At 41.8% G+C, this 21863-nt stretch overlaps 1 protein-coding gene across 2 annotated transcripts in view; it reads left to right on the top strand.

Annotated features, from left to right (window-relative positions):
• Window positions 1–21863, top strand: part of vps8 (VPS8 subunit of CORVET complex) — a 227900-nt gene that overhangs the window by 107558 nt on the left and 98479 nt on the right. For both annotated transcript variants that reach the window (XM_039657435.2, XM_089132237.1), the window contains exons 28-33: window positions 8281–8400; window positions 8812–8868; window positions 8971–9053; window positions 12657–12741; window positions 12829–12927; window positions 14734–14823. In XM_039657435.2, coding sequence (XP_039513369.2) covers window positions 8281–8400; window positions 8812–8868; window positions 8971–9053; window positions 12657–12741; window positions 12829–12927; window positions 14734–14823 — 534 coding nt within the window. The remainder of the gene's footprint in view (window positions 1–8280; window positions 8401–8811; window positions 8869–8970; window positions 9054–12656; window positions 12742–12828; window positions 12928–14733; window positions 14824–21863) is intronic.

Genomic DNA, 21863 nt, shown 5'->3' with positions numbered 1-21863 from the left:
TAAGGTACAGAGGGGTATCAGACAGGGATGCCCACTTTCTGGTCAGCTTTATAGTTTGGCTATAGAACCTCTTCTATGTAAATTAAGAGAGAGTCTAATGGGTTTGTGTTACGGGTGTGTGGTACTGGAAACACGAGGAGACGAGGAATACCAGGAAACAGGATATTTAATTAACAAAACTTAGGAAGCACAGAATCACACTTTACATAAACGAGAACGAACCAGGAGTGAGGAGAACACAGGGTTTAAATACACTAGAACAGACTAGGGGAACAAGGCACAGCTGGGGCAAATTAACCGAACACAGGTAAAGGGACTGAATACAAACGAGGAGCGGGAAAAAAGAAACAGGACTGAACCAAATACACAAAGAATGGGGGACCACAGGACACACATGTAACATTACGCCCCCTCCCGAAAAGGCGCGACCTCGCGCCGTAGAACTTCAATGGGGTGGGGGGGTGGGCGCCCTGGAGGCTGACCAGGGCGAGGCCTATCCAGAGCAGGAAGCCTCCAGGGCGGAGCAGGACGTGGACGTGGCCAGGGCGGAGCAGGCTGAGTGCGTGGCCAGGGCGGAGCAGGCTGAGGGCGTGGCCAGGGCGGAGCAGGCTGAGGGCGTGGCCAGGGCGGAGCCGGTAGTGCAGGGGCCCAGGGTGGATCAGGTAGCACTGGGGCCCAGGGTGGATTATTTTTTCTAGGTGGCTATGGCGGAGTCCTATATCCCCCCCCAAAAAAATTTTCTTGGGGAGAGTGACAGGCTCAGGAACATGCTCTGGGATAGGCTCACGACTGGACGGGACCAGCGGAGTAGGCTCGTGCTTGGGATTGGTGCTGGACGGGACCAGCGGAGTAGGCTCTTGCTCGGGATCGGTGCTGGACGGGACCAGCGGCGGGAGCTCAGGCTCGGCAGGGCTGGCGTGGAGCTCAGGCTCGGCAGGGCTGACCAGCGGCGAAGGCTCGGCGGGAGGAGACTCAGGCTTGGCTGTCTCAGCGGGACGAGACTCCAGCTCTGGAACAGCAGACCCTAGTTCAAGCGCTGGCGGGCAGGCAACGGGCTCAGGCGCTGGCGGGCAGGCAACGGGATCAGGCGCTGGCGACCCGGTCTCGGGCTGGACGCTCTCGGGCTGGACGGTCTCTGTGGGACGAGGCTCTGGACCCTGGGCGGTCTCGGTGGGACGAGACTCTGGGACTATGGCCTTCCTGGCAGCACGTGCTGATGTCAGCGGGGTTTCGGGTACACAGGAAATCAGTGCAGGACATCCATTTACCGACCCGGTGGCTGATTTGATGGTAGGCGTGATGGAGATGGCTGGAGACGGTGGTTAAGTGGCGATGTCATCAGCCTCACCCACGGTAAAGGCTGAGCCACTCAACCACAGCACAAAGTCCAGGTACTGGGCAAATGAGCCTGGGCTTGCTGCAGCTGGCGCTTGCTGGTATAGGATATCATCCAAGCCACACTAAAACACAGTCTTTAGGACATCATCTGCCCAGCTTACCCCTTCAGAGAGTTCCAGGAATTCAGTCACATATTCCTCAATGTGACAACCACAGGTCAAAAGAGGGTTGGTGGAGTTGGAAGCTGTGATGAAAATGCCCATCTCAATCTGTAGTTTGTGGTCGGCGTTCTTCACCTTTTCTTCTTTGGGTCCGTTCTTCTGTTATGGGTGTGTGGTACTGGAAACACGAGGAGACGAGGAATACCAGGAAACAGGATATTTAATTAACAAAACTTAGGAAGCACAGAATCACACTTTACATAAACGAGAACGGACCAGGAGTGAGGAGAACACAGGGTTTAAAACACTAGAACAGACTAGGGAAACAAGGCACAGCTGGGGCAAATTAACCAAACACAGGTGAAGGGACTGAATACAAACGAGGAGCGGGAAAAAAAGAAACAGGACTGAACCAAATACACAAAGAATGGGGGACCACAGGACACACATGTAACAGTTTGAAGGTGAAAGGTGATATTGTTAATGAGTATGTAAAGGTTTCAGCTTACGCTGATGATATTACTGTTGTTTTAAGGGATGTTAAAGATGTTCAGGTTTTAAAAGAGATTTTATTAAGTTATGGTAAAGCTTCATCTGCAAAAGTTAACTGGGCAAAAAGTGATGCTTTGTGGTGTGGTTTAGACCACAACACTCCAGCTCTCCCAAGTAATCAAAAATGGGGAAAATCTGGGTTAAAATATTTGGGGGTGTTTTTAGGAAAGGAGGATTACAAGAGACAGAATTGGGAGGGCCTGGTGGAGAAGGTGTGTGCTCGGTTGTCTTGCTGGCGTTGATTGCTACCACAGTTATCCTATAGGGGAAGAGCCCTGGTCTGCAACAACCTTGTAGCCTCAACGTTATGGCACAAAATGAACATTGAAGATTTCTCCTGAAGATTTGATTGGGAAGATTCAAAAACGCTTAACAGACTTTTTTTGGTCCGGTAACCACTGGATAAAAGCATCAGTTTTGTTTCTGCCCAGACAAGAAGGTGGACAAAGACTGGTGGATATAAAAAGCAGAATTAAGACTTTCAGACTACAGACAGTAAAAATATATCTTTACGGAGTGGATGTTAGATGGTCTGGAGTAGCTGGTGCCCTCCTTAGAAGAGCAGGAGGGATGGGGCTGGATAAACACTTGTTCTCTTTCATCATCTCGTGTTCGAGATCCACCTATGGGAAGGGCATCCGTACCTGACCTCTGCAGAAGCATCCAATTGCACCAAGTCTGGCTAGACAGACAGAAGCGCGCGACTAATGCCCGGTGATGCCACACCCCCTCACCTACGGGCATATAATATCTGTGCGCGCTGCTATTCCTCAGTTGACGTTCGCTTCTCGCGACCTCTGCACTGACACAGTTCGGTTAGATTAGCGTTACGCTGTTCACTTTCGAGTCTACAGGAGGACATATCGCCAGATCAGCCTCCGCCAGACGTGAGTGACAGTCGTTTTCTTCAGCCTATCCGCTGTGTATTTTGCATCCGGAGCCGCCGAGCTCTCACTGTCCTTCACCTGCTCCTCCTTACATGGCTGCCCGCCACGTATTTTCCGAGTTCTTCACCGCTGGCCCACCCATGGCTTTGTGACCGTCTAAACAGCCGCTTCCCCCGGGGAACAGTCCATCACGACGAGCCTGCCCGGCCGCGTGTGGTGCTCTCATCGCCGCTAAGGACCCTCTCGTTCTGCGCGGTCCGTTTGGGCTTAGCACGCTCAAGTAGCTTAGGAGAACCCGGAGAATTGCGGTCATTGTAATTGCTGCCCATGTAGCTTTTTACGAAGCCGGCTTTTAGTTGCACTATCCAGCGCACCGTGCTTGGCATTTCTTACTCGGATGGGGGACACGGTGATGATGACGCGCTACCGGGGGACTCCCGGAGCGCCACCGATAAAATATTTGAGCGGTATTCAGCCCAATCCGCATTCCCTGAAGAGGACATCTTCGCGGGAAAACCTCACTCTCGTTGACGTACCGGTCGGTTCCGGCGACGATGATGACGCGGTCTTTCTAACGTTCCCTAGGCTAGCGCTCACGCGGTTTTGCCTCAGTCGATCCTCCTGGAAGTTTGTGAGCGAGCGGCCGTTCGTCTCAACATTGTGTGGCCAGCTCCATAGAGCGCCACCGACCAGGATAGGAAATACGACGGGTAAGCGCGGGTAACGTTACCACCGCCCAGCCTGAGGAAACAACTCTTCAACGTTTTTTCCAGTGTTCGCAAAGCTCTCAAGCACGCCTGGAGCCTTCCGCTAGACTGTTAACACTGTCTCACGGGCCTTGATGAGTTACGTGTTGAGGTTTCTATTTATGCCTTCCTAGGAAGGCGGCCCTGAACGCTAGCAACCCGCCTGTTGTTCCACAATGGGAGCCCGGAGTCCGCGTTCACGGGCCACGAGCCCTCCGTATTCTCCTGGTCCCGTAACCCTTGTCCGAAAGACACGGGGTCTCCCTCGGACGGTCGGGTAATCCCGTCTCGTGGCTACCAAGCCACAGGGGGGCTGTTGTGTGGGGCTGTGGGGGCCTCACCCAGTTATTAAAGGCTTCAGCCCCAGTGTTTCCCAACACAAAACATAAACTATTATTAAACGAATCAAATGAATTCGTGCAGATTTTTATATCTGTCAACATAGAGAGCAAATCTCTCTGATCCCTTGCATGTCGCCCTGAGTCCACCCTCAAGATGGCGCCATTGCCTCACAAATCAACCAGCTGGGCTCGCACAGCTCAGTTGCGGCTGCAAGCCCATGTGTTCTTACCGCACGTTGTGTGTGGAAGGCTTCGGTCCTTGTGTTTCCAACACATAACTAAATACACGTTTAAACAAACTATTCATATATATCCTTAAAAATGGATAGTATTTTCTGCCTGCACTTGAGACTGCCCAGTTCATGTGTTCAGGAGATGTGTGTTTTCCCCCCAATTTCAGGGGGCTCCTTGTGGGTGAAAGTTTAGCACAGTGTACACCACACTATGTTTGCCCATTTCACACAGTGTTTGCCCAACACAAAACACACTAAGTTACGAATCAAATATTCGTTTTGGAGAGAAGACCTCTCTCCACAAAGAAAACTTATCACTGCAGAGAGAGAAAATCCTTCCGAACCCCTGCATGTCGCCTCTAGTGTGCCCACTAGATGGCGCCTTTGCATCACATATGAACCAGCTGGGCCCACATTGCCCCGCTCCGGCCCGAGCGGGGGCGCTCGCTAGGTTCAAAGCGGTTTGGCAAGAAATTCAGCGCCCGAGTGGGTTTTGCGCACCGTAACCCTGGGTCACAAGCTGCAGTTTGCAATAATACCTCCACTTTTCAACGGCGTTCTCTCTTCTCACACACACACAAAAAAAAAAAAACGCCTCACACATTCTGAAAGAAGAAAATTCCTTCCTCCTAACTAGGGAGAGATATTCAGATGGTGCCACCCATTCTGATAAACCATGGTTTTTATTCCTGGTTTTTTTCATGTTCCAAAAAGGCGTGGCACCCCCGCCCTTTATTGGACCTTCAAGTGTTGAATAAACATTTGAGAAAATACATTTTTAGAATGTGACACAAGGCTCTCTCGCCTGTGCCATTAAGCAGAACGACTGGTTCACAGCAGTCAATCTCAAAGATGCTTTCCTTCTCATAAGCATCCACCCTCTTCACAGGAAATATCTTCGTTTTCGCCTACCAAGGCATTGTTACGAATTCACAGTTCTCCCGTTCGGGTGCAATTTATTTCCCCGAACCTTCTGTCTGTGTGTGGAGGTGGGCGTGACTCCCCTGAGACTATCAGGGCTGAGAATTCTTACCTACATGGACGATTTGCTCATCATAGCAAAATCAAAGGCGGAGGTGTTGCTGACACAGTCCGGGTGCTCGCGCACATCACATCTCTCTCGGGTTCAAGGTGAATGTGAGCAAAACAATTCTGACTCCCAGTCAGAATGTAATATCCCTGAGATATTAAACTCAGTCTCCATGCGAGCGTATCTCTCACTAGAGCGTATTCGCTCGCTGATGGACTGTCTGTCTCAGTTCAGTGAGATTCGGACGGGCGAGCATAGTTCAATTCGCCTCGCGCGAAAACTGCCATTGTCCTATGTTCTTCTCTCCAAGTGATATGGACGCGCCCCTCGGAGTAGACGCACTGACCCACCCATGGCCCAGAGTGCTCCTGTATGCTTTTCCTCCCCTGTGCCTGATATTCCACACATTGGCCAGGGTGAGAGAGCAGGGCCTGTCTCTCATTCTGATAGCACCCAGGTGGGCCAAAGCACCGTGGCTGGCGGAGATAATTCCTCTGTTATACTCCGAGCCGTGGTGCCTTCCCGTTCGTACGGACCTATTGTCCCTAGCCAACGAGGAGCCTTACCACCCCCACCCGGACAGGGTGGCTCTCTGGGCCTGGCCCGTGAGAGGACGAACCGGAACGCACTTGGGCCTTCGCCGTGAGTGGTCGCCATTATTTAGTATGCCAGGGCCGTCTCTTCACTACCCTTATATGGCTGTAAGTGGCAAGTGTTTGAAGGGTGGTGCGATGGGTGCGGTTTCACATCTTTTCAGTGATCAGTTCCTGATAATTTGTGTTTCCTTCAAGACCTCATGGAAAAAGGCAGGTCCTTTTCTACCATTAAGGTCTACTTAGCTGTGTTTTCAGCCTGTCATGCGGTTTTTAAGGGCTCGACTGTGGGCAGCCCCCTCTATTCCACAGTTTTATGAAGGGTGTACGCCGCTCTTTACCAGTCATCAGGAGAACTGTCCTGGATTGGGACCTCTCCATGGTGCTGGAAGCACTGTCTCAACATCCTTTTGAGCCTCTGGATAGTATTTCCCTTAAGCTTCTGTCCTCCAAGACAGCTTCGCTCTTGGCCTTGGCATCTGCCAACGTGTCAGTGAGCTACATGCACTCTCGGTTCATACCTCGTGCTCTAGTTCTCCCTCAGTGGAGATAAAGTTTCCCTTAAGCCTAACCCAGCCTTCATGCTGAAGTGCTTCCCTGCGTTCACTTCGGAGGTGTTGGAGCTGTCCGCCTTTCACCCTTCACATTTTACCTCTCTAGAGGATCAGAGGCTGAATGCTCTGTGTCCAGTTTGTGCTTACAGGCATATGACCAGGACCTACATCTTCCGGAAGAGTGGCCAGCTCTTTGTTTCATGGGCCCCCCTGCACAGAGGGAGTTCCATATCGAAGCAACGCCTCTCACATTGGGTTGTGGACGCTATAACTGTGGCTTACGAAGCAAATGGAGTGCAGCCCCCAAGGGGCATCAGAGCTCATTCCACTAGGGGCTTAGCCGCCTCTTGGGTTCTGTTTAGGGGAGTGTCACCGCAGGACTTCTGCTCCGCTGCCAGTTGTGGGTCCACATTCGGTTTTAGATGTGGGGTCTTCTTAGCACCTCCCTGTAACCCTGTTAAAAAAAACCAATAAGAGTGAATGGGCCGGCTGGCCATGTTCATTCCTGTCACCAAACATTTACCTCCCCTTTTTGGGTATAGGTTATATGCCTTGGTGGGTTGGGGTTACTATCATGCATGCGGTTCATGCATGTTTCATGTCCTGCTTGTCCACAGTAGTTAGGTGTGGCTTCACCTTTGCAGGCTCATGATTAATGGACGTGTCAGGCACCGCCTCCCTGAGGTGACCGTCTTTCTCTGGCTTTCAGAACCTCACTGTGAGTGTATTGGGCAATCGGGGAGCTGTCCATGTCTCTCCCATAGGTGGATCTCGAACACGAGATGATAAAAGAGAACAATAGGTTACTATCGTAACCCCGGTTCTCTGAAACATCGAGTGGAGAGATCCACCAGCTTTTGTGTAAAACAAACGTGCAAAACAACATTGCACACTGAAAAGTACTGCTCCAAAAATTTTATTAAAAAAGCAACGTTTCGACCCTCAGGTCTTCATCAGGCATGCCTGATGAAGTCGACCTGAAGGTCGAAACGTTGCTTTCACACTAGAAATTCCCAAGTAATGTTCTAATTACTACAATCTTTTTATTAAAACTGACTGCTTACTATTGTTGTTTTACGTTACTGTTATTCATTTGTGAAGTATTAATACTGCTTATGTGTTCAGTACAAATATCTGAAAATAAGCCAATACAGACAACATTTTATTTAATTATTTATATTCAAGGTGTGAATTATAAATTACCAATTCATAAAAAAATTTAAAAAAACAGTTCTAGGGCTTACATTAATCATCTGTCGTTAAAATGTAAAATACTATACTTACAAGCCAAACACAGATGTAGTTTGCGAATGACTGCTATCTCAGACGTTTGTTAGGATGTAAACTCAACTTGGTTGGCTGTATTAATTGTTTACCTCAGCAACATGTTAACTTGGTTATCCATGTGCATAATAAAACAGAACTTAAATTACAGATGTTATCCAAAATCCTGTTAACATTTAGGAGACCATGCACACCAACATTATCAATCACTTGACAAAAAGATCCTGCAGTAACAAGAAAGTTAAAAACTCCTGGAATTTGCCTTGGATGTTACTAAATGGCTTAATAACTGTGGTTTAATTTCCTTCCTTGAGTGAAATCTTCTTAAATGCAATGCAAAAACATCCACTGGACAAGAAAGACACATTGAATTAAATGTGACTTTGAAGTAGAATGACTGCAATAGTATTTTCTTGCAAAATATACTCAAATAATCTTTGTTTTATTTACAACTTCAGAAAAAAAACAAAAAGAAACCTTTACAGACACTATACACACACTAACTGCCTGAGTCTATACACATTAACTAAGTCCCTGTGTGTCTGTGTGCACACTTTCCAGGTTATGGTGGACAATTCCGACTTCACCCCATCTCAGGTCGGCTGTCTTTTCACCTTCTTGGCACGACAACTTGCCAAACCAGATAATACCCTCTTTGTTAACCGGAAGCTGTTTGACCAGGTGAAGTGTCTGTATGCTTTTTTTCCACAGTCCATCTTTTTAGTGCCTCACCTTTTCCATCTACAGTATTCTGGCTTTTTAAAATGTTTTATCAGAGCTATAATCGTTACAGCAAAAGATTTATAAGAAGGTGTTAGTTTTGATAAAGACAATTAGCAGCTTCTGTAAAAATAGCTCACCCACATTAGAAGCGTTATGCTTGTTTTTCGACATGTTAGATATTACATGATTTTGCACCCTGCACTGGGGCCTGATCTAAATTAGATAACATCAATTTAAAATCAGTCTGGAAGTTTTTCAGCTACTATCAGTCAAGTTGACACTTGTGATTTCAGTAATATTCTACTTTTCCTACATAGGAAGATGTTCTTTTTGAGGTGTCTTTTATCTGTTGCTCATTGTCTTTTGCAGGTTCTGGAATTTCTATGTAGTCCAGATGATGACTCTAGACATACAGAAAGGCAACAGGTATAAACAAAACACCCATCTTAAAACGGTGCTTAATTTGACTCAAGATTAGTTAAAAGATTGATTGATCTTCAAATGATGTGTTGATTTTGGTTGTGTCAGGTTCTGCTGGAGCTGCTACAGGTCGGTGGTGTGGTCCAGTTTGATGAGGGCCGTCTCCTTGAGCTCGCAGAGAAGGCAGAGTTGTAAGAAATCTTCTTATCAGAAAGCAGAACAGTTTAGCTTCATCCACCAGACAGTGTTTTGAATGCATAGTCAAAATGAGTTTGCCCCCCTTTTTTAATGATGAGATCATACATCTTCTACAGTACAACATAAAAAAAGTAATTCGTAGATCAAAACAAATCATCATTTTTAAGGGTCTGGTGTATGATTCGCTGACATAAATTCTATATTCTATGGAAATGTGGTGATTTTAATTCAATTTACCTCATGCCTTTATTTGGTTACTGTAATAGAACATTTCTGTTACAGATCTTGCCAGAATAACTTAAGTGCACATGGGTGAGAAGACTATGTCAAGATCATATTTCACCCTGAAATCAAAAGAAAGAAATAAGAAAATATAGCTGCGAGCAGCGATTGTGGGCCCAAGCCCAAGCTTTAGTTACCTAAAGGCACCGGGATGGCGGTACCGCCAGCTTTGGCCGTTCATCGCTGTATATATATGGTGCCTTTTGGGTTATTCTGCACGACGTGCAAAAACCTAACCCCCGCTTTGACTGTCGAAGAGAAGTGTGCTGAAGAGCTTGCATCAGTGAGGGCTCTGCAAAATATATATACATACAAACACACACACACACACTTGTATATATATATATATATATATATATATATATATAAAGACAGAGAATATTACTTACTTTACCTGATTAGAATGCTACCTTCGAAAACAAAAATTTTAATTAAATCTCACCCAACAGAGAAATTCCCCTGCCCACTCCCCACACAGGATTGTCCTCAAACAGAGCACTAATCTGTTTATTTTTAAGTTACACATTCTACATTGACTAAAAACACGTTTAATGTTTCTTTTTTAGTCAGAGTATTATTTTATACAGGAAAAAAATATTTGTAATTCAGATGTAGGGTTGGGTACCGAAACTCGGTGCCAATAGGGGACCGGTTCTGACATAAACGGTAGTAACCAGACCGAATTAGAATGAACATTTCGGTACCTGATTTCGATAAATGAGTCCGACGTGCGCGCACTATACGGTTTATTGAAGCACTGTCTGATCTGTCTTGCACGCGCGCTCTTGCTCGCTCGCTCTAGATTCCAGGAGATTTGAACTAATTTGCGATCATCCGGGAGCCGTTATCAATATGCGGGAGACTCACCGAACGTCTGCTGATAGCGAGGAGATTAAACACACGTGAAATGTACACGTGAAATGTTTGGCTGCATTTCACGTGTAAAATTACGCGTCAGAATAACGATTGTCTATGGATGTAGAAGCCCCCCCCCCCCTTTCAGAAGACTTTTTATGGTCCTGCAGACCAACAGAATGCCACAGAAAGGGGGCACTCCTTTCATCCTGGACAAAGATGTAACCCAGATCTCCTTTTTCTTACTCACTTATCAGCAAGAGCTTTGCTTGACTTTTCGAACATACCATGACCTCACTGTTGAGATCTGAGATCTCACACATAAGATCATTAAAACTCAAACAGAATAATTCTTGGACTCATAACCAAACTACATGAGTTTATGTGTTTCTACAGTTCATACAGTATTCTGCTTACCACATATTAATCATATGTAATTGTTGTTAACTATTAACTCTTGTAATTGTTATACAACTATTAGAAGTGTGAATCTGTCGTGCTTCCTATCAAAAGAACCGTATTCTCCTAATTCAAAAGATGGCTTGATTGAAATCTGTGTAAAAATGTCCGTATGATTATAATAATCTATAATCTTAAACTGTTCTTTTGTCTCTCTGCTAAGTGCAGGAGAACCAGGCAGATCACAAGGTAGTGATAATCAAGTCAGATCCACCTCCTAAAATTATACCATTATTATACCACGTCTCATTGGCCAGAAGTTTCTGAGAGGTTGGACTGAGTTTTAAGTTAAAGATCCGAACAAAGGAACAGGATCTCAGAGTTTGTTTTGTTTTGTTCGTGTTCGTTCAGTTTGTAACTGTTAAGTTCGTGCCTCTGTCTAAAACAACAAGATAGTGTTCCTGTTCGCGCTTCTCTCTGAAAACAACAAAGAGCGTGTGCGCACGCTTCTACATCGACTAGACCAAATTCGACCAGCAGATACAATAACCCATCCAGATCGGGGTTAAAAGAGGGTAACGGGGGTTACAACTCGCCTTACTTTCATTTATTTCCTTTATTTTCTTTTCCGTGAAAAGTCTTGGTTCAAAGTTAAGTTTGCTGCAAAGTTTCGTTTTTAAATATCTTTCCTGCAAAAGACTTTTCATTCGGCTGGTAGTCACACGTGACCGGCAAGCTCAGAGACTTCCATCCAAATACGAGAAGAAGACAGCCACGCAACAGACCCGGCCGGGAAACCGCTTCGACGCAACACGACAATAGGGATTCCCCAAAGCAACACAGAGACGCAAGTACTCCAGGCTCTAACTGAACTGGTGCTTTAATGTAACTTGAATAAACTCCCTAAGAAACAAAGGTTTAAATTAATGCTTTGTGGTTCTTTCAGGTCATCTCTTACGTGCATATAGAAAGTTGAAACTTTCTCTCTCACTCTTTCCCTTTCCGCGACTGTATGAATGTGTGTGTGTGTGTGTGTGTGATTATGTTTAGACCTTAGTCTTGTGTTTAGAATAGCTAATAAAGTCTTCCATATATTTGAAAAGATAATTTGCCTTGTGTTGTGTTTGCACATTTAATGTCTTGTACTGTTCGATCTGAAGTTACCTTGCTAAGACATAGTGTTTCACTATAGATTTGGTATTTATATCCTTGCAAAGGTTATAATTACGGCCCGTTCAAATGAACTCTAAACAAGTCATTTGCTCGGTTCCATAGATTCATTGCAAATCAATGAATCATTCCTCTTTGAGCTAAATTGGCCCTTAAATACATTTTATGTATATTAATAAATATTGCATTTGCTACAATGCTGTTCTTTTGAGCTCAATGTATTGTTTCAAATAATCCTGAAAAAGTATCACCATTTCCACAAAAGTATTTAGTAGTGCAGCTGTTTTCTCAATTGCTAACAATAAGAAACTGATATTTTTTTTGATTGTAAGAGTTCACAATAATACTGTTTTACTGTATTTTTGACCAAATAAATCATATTTCTTTTTTTTTTCTTTACGTGAAAATATCATACTAATCCTAAACTTTGGAACAGTAGTGTTTTTATGATAGTGTTTGTTGCACTGACTTTATGCTGTTAAAAAAAAAAATAACTTTGCTTTTCAGTATTTTTTTTTTTTTGCATTACAGTAAAGTAATGAGAATGTAATGATAATCACCTTTAAGGATAATGAAGGGGGAAAATGAGGCTAATTCTATTGAAATGTCTCAAAGCAGAAGAAAAAAAGTTACAGTAATTGCCCCAAAAAATAGTCTCATGGAAATTACTACCAGGAAAAATAGTTACAGTACAGTAAGCGTGTGTGATCCACTCTAAGCTAGACTTCAAAAGCCACAAGGTTGCAGTTGTTAAATCATAAATAAATCTAATGAATGCAGCTGAATGTATCATATTGATTTCCTCAAGGTGAAGACATTGAATTTGTGATCTTTATACTGAAGAACAAACCTTTCTATTGTTGTTTCTTTTTTTGTTCTCTCTCTTTCAGTTATCAAATCTGTGAGTTTTTGTATGAAAACAAGCACCTTTACGACAAAATATTCGACTGCTACCTGAAGGACCCTTTGAGAAAGGTACTTGACCTCAATCCCTCCCTTTTCACTCTTTTCTTTCTTGTAATTCCTGTTATTCCTGTGCTTAATCTTTATCTCCAACTCCAGGAGGAGCTCTTCAACTACATCCATAACATTCTGTCCATGCCGGGCTACAGCTCAGAGGAGAAACATTTGGTGTGGGTCAAAGGCCTTCAACATATCAAGGTGAGTGAAACAAGGCTTCAAATAATTCTTGCTCTAAAGCACACTCCAGGTAGATTCTCATCAGGCCCTGCTCTCTCTCATCTTGTTCAGTTAATGGTCTTTGTCCAAATGACTTCCTCTGATTGTTCAAATTGAGAACACTTAATTCAGTCGATGCCACCACATCGTCCTTCGGTTGAGTCCACATTGAAAATCTGGGTTTAAACTTTGAAATAAAGGATGAATGAAAATGATGATTAGCAAAATTGTGACTGAACATGTTAGCTTATTTGTACAAAATCAGTTGAAGCACAAAAGATGCTCTTTGAACATGCTGGACTACAATGATCATCATTTGGATCAAACTTGTGGAGTCCTTGTCAGTTCGAGTCTACTGTATCATATTTGATACAGGCCTGTACATTACCTATATGATCAACTTTGCTGACAGACCTGCGGTACACAAATTTCGACATGCCTTCTGATTGATAATTTCTTTTTTTTTTTTTAGTAAGTAAAATGCCTTTTAGTATAGTTCAAAAACTGTAAACTGTAAGAATATATTTTATATTGTTAGTAATATATTTCAAGATGTACACTTACTGGACTGAAGCAAATTAGGTTCACATAATGATCCATACATCATGTTTTATAAAAATCATGTTAAAATGTGAGAATCAAATATGATACAGCAGGCTTTTGAGGAAAGGTTATTTAGTCCTCTGTCATGATTGTATTGTTGCGTTTTGACATTTTGAATATAAATACTGTTTATTCATATACTGTAGCACTTTTTACAATACAGCTTTACAGTGATAACAGGAAAATACTGCAACAGAGTTTGTGTCTAGAAGAAAATAGAGTCATAGTCCAGCTTAAGTTAGTTCAGGGATGATTTATTTTTGTCATAAAAAAGTTATTAATTTAGTTAATTTAAATGTATAAAGCCGCTCTGGAGAGAACAGTGAAGTCATCGTTCAGTTTAGTTCTCATATAATGGTGTCAATGTAGGCAAATCAATAATATTGTTGAATATTGAGTGTCCCCAACTAAGCAAGCAAAAAGCTAAAGGCGACAGTGGCAAGGATCCAAACCTTGGGAGAACCCAGGCTCCGTCGTGGGGCAGTTCTCCTCTGGCCAACGAACGGACAGTGTATAATTATGAATTAAGGACCTTTACAGGTCAGAAGTCAGATTGGATTGGAATATTCACTATTGCACTGCGTTATATTTCCACAAACCCCATACAAAACTACCAGGCTTATTAAATTAAGTATTTGAATATAATTTCTAACACATATTATGAAGAGATGGAATGACAACTGATAGTTAAATGCATTTTATGTAAGTATTCTGCTTCCCTGTTTGAAAGATCTCATTGATTTACGTTACAAGCTCGCAGAATTTCATCTTACTTTTTGGTCACATATAAATATCACCAACTGCACCAAATTGCTTATTTTTGCTCAGTTTTGGCGTCTAAAAAAACTGTTTTCTAGATTTCTAAAATGAGCTCCAGATTCTACTGTATCATACTAAATGAGCCTTTAAATTCGGGTGTATTAAAACTCCACCAAAACAAACATATGTTTTTTTATTTGTTTATCTTTTTATTTTAATTTTGTCTAAATATTCAATAAACTGTTACTTTAAAAAAATAAATAAATAAAAAAGATTTTGCACAATTATTTATGTCATGGTTAAAGCAACCACAAAAATACAAATAAGAAATTATTATGCCAATGGAAAATTGATGTATTGAAACCTGATTTTTTTTATTTATTTTTTTAAATCTCATCAGTTCTTCTCATTGTTTTTCTATTGTAGGATTTGGTCAGCTTAAACTCAGCTAAGACAGCTGAGCTAGTGGCGGTGCACTTTACAGATGAGGTGCAGTCTATCATAACATCTCTGCAGGTATGCAATATTGTTAACTTTAGGACTTGATGTTGGCTTCATGGGAGTGTTAAAAACTCCGCTATCCAATTAGCACATATTCCAGACAGTGAACTGAAGGTTCAAATCCGCCCTATACTGTTTTCTGATGGCATTCTACATTACAGCACAATTATTACATTTGCTGAAAAATGCAGAGAGACTCAAATTGAATGCACTCATTTGCGCGCGCGCGCACACACACACACACACACACACACCCACGCACACACACACACACACACACACACACACACACACACACACACACACACACACACACACACACACACACACACACACACACACACACACACAATTTATCTTTCGACAGGCTGGACTGTTAAGAAAAGCACTTCTAAAAAGGAGCCTGTCAGTGTTGTATTGTGTTTGATATCACTGGTGTGTGTTAATGTGTTTGTGCATTGTCTCTTTTCCTATTCACTCATCTTAAGATAGTGTCAGTGAATGTCTGTGAGAGGGAAGAAGCTCCCCTGAGGCCCACGTGTGTGTGTGTCAGTAAATGGATTAGGCTCTATCTGCAGTGCTGTGTGTAATTGGGTTTGCGTTATCTTTCGCACACTGTCAGGAAGGTGCTAATTGAAAAGCCTGCTTGTTCAAACAAATGTGCCGATAAGAAGAAGATACAAGGGGAATGAGGGGAAAATAAACAAGTTTTAAGGTTTTTTTTTTCACATCAAAGACAAACGTGAGAATAACATTAATATTGTTTTAATGATTTGTAGTTCATTAAAGTATGGAGCATTTAGTAAAGTGATGAATATATATATTGGATTATTGGGTTATTGAAAGGAAGTGTGCTATAGAGCTTGCATCAATGTGGGCTCTGCAAAAGTGTGCATCGAGGGCACATATAAACCACAAAGTATGCATGAGCAACCTTCTGAAATATATGTGTGTGTATATATATATATATATATATATATATATATATATATATATATATATATATAGACCATTTTGCAAGATGTAAACAACACTGGTCCAGAAACACTTCCTGTTTCAGTTTGTAACTGTTTTCTTTATTTCACATGTAAAGAAAACATCTTAAAGATGTTTGTTTGTTTTTTTGATTAAGTTTTATATGTTCTGTTGGTTGTATTTTATCCCAGCTTTTATGTAGAGTTAAAAAACTGAAACAGGAAGTGCTTCTGGACCAGTGTTGTTTACATCTTGCAAAATGGTCTATATATATATATATATATATATATATATATATATATATATATATATATATAATATAATAATAATGTATGAATATATATATATATATTACTTGCTTTACCTGATTAGAATGCTACCTTGAAAAAACAATAATTTAAATTAAATCTCACCCAACAGAGAAATCCCCCTGTCCTACCCTCCCCTCCCCTCCCCACCAAGCGACAACATTATAATCTGAAACATGAAGCCTACCCGAAAAACTGCAATAGATCGAAAATCCGCTAGAGGCCGGTCCCAAAAGGCAGCAAATGTCCATGTACCCCATGTTAAAATGTCAATTTTCACAGCATAAATTTACGTTTTTTCAGTTTGGTCCCATGGACTTTAATTGTAATCTAATTAGATTGTATTTAGATATAAAATGTATGACAAATAAGGGCTGTTAACTTTGATTGACAGCCGATAACGGGCTGCGCCAAGTGGAATTTGACATCTCGGCCATGATCTGACACAACACATCATACCACCTCTGTATACTTTCTGAACATTCGTATTTTGTATTTCCCAAGATTTTCCAGTATGGCGTTGCCCATACCCCCCATAAACAACCTCAAACCCGTTCTTCAGAGAGTCCTATGGGTGACGTCACATACGCTTTTTCCATATTTTTTACAGTCTATGCTCCCCACACAGTCCTCAAACAGATCCTCTAATAATAAGTCCTCTAATTTGTTTAATTTTAAGTTACACATTCAATGTGTTTGACACATTTTAATGTGCATTACACATCAAAGTGTTTTTAGTCAGAGTATTATTTTATACAGAAATTAAAGCAGCGCTCAGTAAGACTGGAAACTTCTTTGCTGTTTTCTCGCAGGTTTCTCTCTCGAGCTCCCCCTACAGTTTCGGAGTATATATATATATAAGAAAACTGTCGTAAACTCGTCGTCAACTCCCCCTCCCATCTCGTTCAGGCAGGCCATGTGAATTTGTTTTCAGAGAAGCCGGCGAACAAACGGATCTTGTCCCCACCACTTTTGAAACATTTCGCGGCACAGATGTACCAATGCAAATAAAACATCTCCAGTTAACAGCATTCGTTTCATTTGTTTGTTAAATAACAGGCGATCTAGCACTGAAATGTGTTGGCTTCTCTCAGAAACGCGCTTCAATCCGTTGCGGAGATTCTTTCCGGTGAAATCACAAATCAAAATGCACACAAACGTGTCCCTTTTTCTCATGGTTTCTAATTCCTCTCTCGTATATTTTTCCCCACTCATCAAAACATATAAAACCACTGATAAACATTATATCAATTCAACCACTGATAAACATTATTGGTTTTGATGAGGGGGAAATAAAAACTATTCGAGTGCGGAATTCTACCTCTGGACGGACCATCACTGTACATATCAAGGGCGAATATTTTCTATATACCCACTATACTCGGACATTGTGCTCATTTTTATTTATGTGGATCAGGAAGCTACAGGACATCGTCTTTCAAAACATTACCTACTCGAAAGAGAAAAAAAAGAATGAATGCGTTACCCAGCACTTTTGAAAATGCCCTTCCGAATGCGTCTCTGTCCCCAGCACATTTCAAACAAAACTGACGCCCGAGCCATGTCCACTGAGGTATGTATGATTCTCAGAACAATATTATTCAAATGTTGAGATGGTGTATATTTTTATTGTGTTACGCTATTTATTTATTTTTAGTTTAGCCTACAGCTATAGCTACTTTGATTATGCATTATCAAAATACATGTTACGTTACATTCTTATATCATTTTTCTGGTGATCCGAGTTGTCTATCGTAACGATTGACCAAAGAAAGTCAAACACGTTTAATTTGTTTATTACAAGATTGTTTATTTTATTATTGAAGCTTGAGACCGGTGGTACTGGTGGTCTGGGGTGCCTCGGAGTTGATAACACTTGCCAACGCTTCTAGCTAAAAAGGAAAAAGAAAATGTATCAATCTTTTATCAACATATCATTTATAGACAAGGTCAAAATAGCACAGATGGAGTTGCATGTGTGAAGTTGCAATGCAATTTCTCGTTTACTTATAGTTCTGTTTGTGTAAATGTGGGTAAATAAATATAAAAAAGTTGCATTATTAGCTAGCTGCTCTCGTGTCGGTTTATGCATTATATATCAAGTCAGCAGCACAGTATAACGTTACTAATTCTGAGGCTGACGACAAGCTAAACTAATGCATAATTTGTAGAATTTCATATCGATTTATAGGCGATCTGAGAAACACAAATAAACCCTGCTAGAGGAACGGACAAAACACTTACTTACAGAAAACAAGTTTGTTTGCTAATGAAAATGCTAACATCTAACGTACTAGTAAGCCGGTAACAGACAGCGAGCATAATAATAATAATAAAAAAAAAACAGACAAGAATAGCAAACATCCCGACTCCCGAGGTCACAATTACAAGAAATACAAACTTTAAACACAGTTTATTATAAAGATACTTACAAGTGCAACAGCAAGAAGGCCAGGTCAGCATCGGTTTTGCAGGCTTCACTTTCTTTCAGTTCTCTCTATTCTGAAAAAGCCGGTCCGTTTTCTCTTTCTTTGTTCCTCTGATAAACACTTCCGAGCTTTCTTCTTCTTCTTTTACATCAGCCATCACGAAAACGTGAAGAATTCAATATCTAGCGTTACCTTTTTCTTATAGCTAGCCGGCTCCTGGATGGATGGGGAGTGGACGTGTACGCATGCGTGTGCGCGTATAGTGCCGTAAAGCAATTCGTTACCTCGCGAGACCTGAAATCTCACGATACTTCCTAACACTGAGGCCGGCGAGCCGCCGGCCTAAAGTTGCAAGGGTGGTTTTGCGGCTCACAGGCACCAGGGGGGTGCGAGATGATCACCATTCAACACGAAATCAGTAATATTAACATTACAATGACTCCAAAGCTGTTCAGTTAAGGTAAAAAAAAGTTACTTAGTTCTGCTTTAATTATTTGTAATTCAGATGAGAATGAGGTTAGTGTTTTAAAATTTTAAGGAAAACAAATACATTGAAATATAGCACATTGATTTTAAATTCATTCAGCTTCAATTACCAATACAATTGTCATTTTATTTAAAGCAAACTATACATTTGAACGATGTGGCTTTTATGCATATTCTGTCATTAAAAAAATACAACATTTTTATGCAAAAAGACAAGGACTTAGAGGTTTCTTTATCCTTTAATGCAGACAAAATCACACAGCAATGAAAGGCTTAAACCAGCCACCAGCCTCTCCCTCCCATACCCTCCCATCACAGACAGACAAACACACACACACACACAGAGAATGGCAGGGGACACAAAAATTTCAATTCAAACTACAATATCTGATTTTCTGTTGCTCGGAACTAATGACTGTAAATTAGAAAGTTGTTTGGCTTGACAAGAACAACATACACAGCAAGTTTTGTAACTGTAGGTAAAACTAACTAAGTTATAACACATTTTAAGTGTCCTTTTTTATTCATAAATTAAGTTCCTCGCCTTGGCCAAACCGGTCGAGATATCAAAAATCCACTGGCAATTTATAATCCTCAATGTCTTGACTTCACGCTGACTGAGTTTGGTTGCAATCAGATCAATTCCCAAGGAAAAGTTAATCGAATTCCAGGGGCATGCGTTTACAAACAAACCATAATAGCCAACTTCCTGTTGGGCTGTCTTAAAACTTAAGTGCATGAAAGTTGTTCAACCCAATGAGATATGTAAGTATACAGAGTTTCATATTATTACTTTGCTTGTTTATATTTATATATGTTTATATATTCATATTATGCTTGTTTAATTTATGAACAAGTGTTCGAATCCCAGTCCAGGGGGGCGCTGTCGAGCTGCCCTGCCACGCCCGGGTACCAGCTTCAGCCCGGCCCTGATGGCAGGGAGTTCTGACCCCTGTGCAAAGTTTCAAGAGTTTTCGAGCATGTTAAGGACACCGAAACCTTGAACAACAATAATTAAAAGCATTCTCACTCAACAGACACATTCCCCTCCCCCCACAGACACAGAGGTGCGCAGAGAGAAGGAGAGAGGCACATAAAATTCTCCAAAACATCTACATTCAAACCAAAATCTGAGTCCCTGTGAAAGTTGTCCGCCTTGAACAGTATACCTACCGAGTTCTATGGTTGTTGGTAAAACTATAAAAATAACCCTCTTACTTTTGTCAAAAGGTGGTGCTACTTAGCCCCTGCACTACGCCGTTTCTGAAACTTTGCACATATATCGTATATGGAGTTTCATGCAATTTTAACCATGCTAAGAGTCTCAAAAGCATCCTAAATGACGTTTAAAGTTTGATGCGTTTCCACGGCAACAGGATCAAAGATATCAAGAATCCAATTGCAGGTTTACATCTGCCGTGTGTTTACATTATAAAGATGAAGTTTGAAGTAAATCGGGTAAAAATAAGAGGGTGATTACAAGCATTTTGAAAGTGACACACTTCCTGCTTCCAGTTGGTGGCACTATAAATTTGACTCACAATAGATCAGCCTCTTACATCGAACACACTGCCGAAGTTTCATCAAGATCAGGTAAAGGGCACCTATTATGGAAAATTCACTTTTACATGGTGTTTGAACATAAATGTGTGTTGGCAGTGTGTAAGCAAAACCATCCTAGAATGATAAAAATCCACCCAGTGTCTTTTTTTTTACAATCGCAATAAATCATATGCACTGTCTCAGAACGAGCTGTTCTAAGATTCAGCTCTTTGTGACATAGAATTGGGCAAGGGGTTTGATTGACAGTGTGGCTGTGCCATAGACCCCGCCCTCGGTGATCTGTACAGCATTCTCCCATAGCATCCTCCATTGTTTCACTGTTCCAAGAATTTTGTCGCCCCTCTATTTGCAACGTATACCAGCAACAACAAACAAAGACCAACATGCCATAAACCTAGTCTAAAGTCAGTGGTGCGTTGCATTTTGTTAATAATGATATTTTAAGGGCGCATGCTTGGCCATTATAGTCTTACTTCGTCATACTCATAATCTATTGAGAATATGAGTCTGAAACCGCTCCGTTAGGCTTTGATTATGAGGCGTATCTTAACCGAACCAGGGAAAAAAAAAAAAAACCTCTGCACTCAATTGGATAGTCGGTAAACCTACAACCAATCAGAGAAACGCAGTAACTCAACTCCTTTGCATAGCGCAGTTTTCAACTACAGAACTTACTTATTTTAGAAGTAAAATAACGAGTGTTGCTTCTTTACTTACATCTCCATGAGTGTGACCAAAGGAGAAACCACAACGACCATAGGCTTTTCATTACGTCCCATCTTCTTAACGACCATCAGAGCCAGCTGATAAGTTACACTTTTCCCGAATCATGTAGGGAGGACGCCAAAAATATCTTTACGATCGACAAATGCCTTGATTGCAGTTCTCTGTTTGTCTATTAAAAAAATTAATGCGCTCTGAGTCATCTCTGAGGGAAATCAGTTAGCGCTCTTTGATAACGTGATGATTACGTCCCTGCACATCATCTGTCCATCATCGTTTAAAGCCCGCCCTGGCGATTTGATTGGCCCGTTCATTTTTTGACTGATCATAATTTCTCCTCAATGGATCGAGTCCAGACCGAACTTCCCGACCAAAAAATGTTGTGGGCGGAGTTCGGGCTGGCGTCCAGGCTATGGCCATTATGTAGCGGGTGCACAACGCGCATACACTTTGATTCTCTCATCAACACAGATGCAGCAGTTTTTATTTTTGCAAATCATACATTATAACAAGGAAAAATATTAACACCTCTAGCTTACACATTTAGGCTACCCACATTTTTCAGGCTAAT

This window comes from Pimephales promelas, chromosome 6 (genome assembly GCF_988280905.1).
Source record: "Pimephales promelas chromosome 6, fPimPro1.hap1.1, whole genome shotgun sequence".
Taxonomy (NCBI): domain Eukaryota; kingdom Metazoa; phylum Chordata; class Actinopteri; order Cypriniformes; family Leuciscidae; genus Pimephales; species Pimephales promelas.
The sequence above is the reverse complement of the archived record's forward strand: the minus strand, read 5'-3'. Positions and strand labels throughout refer to the sequence as shown.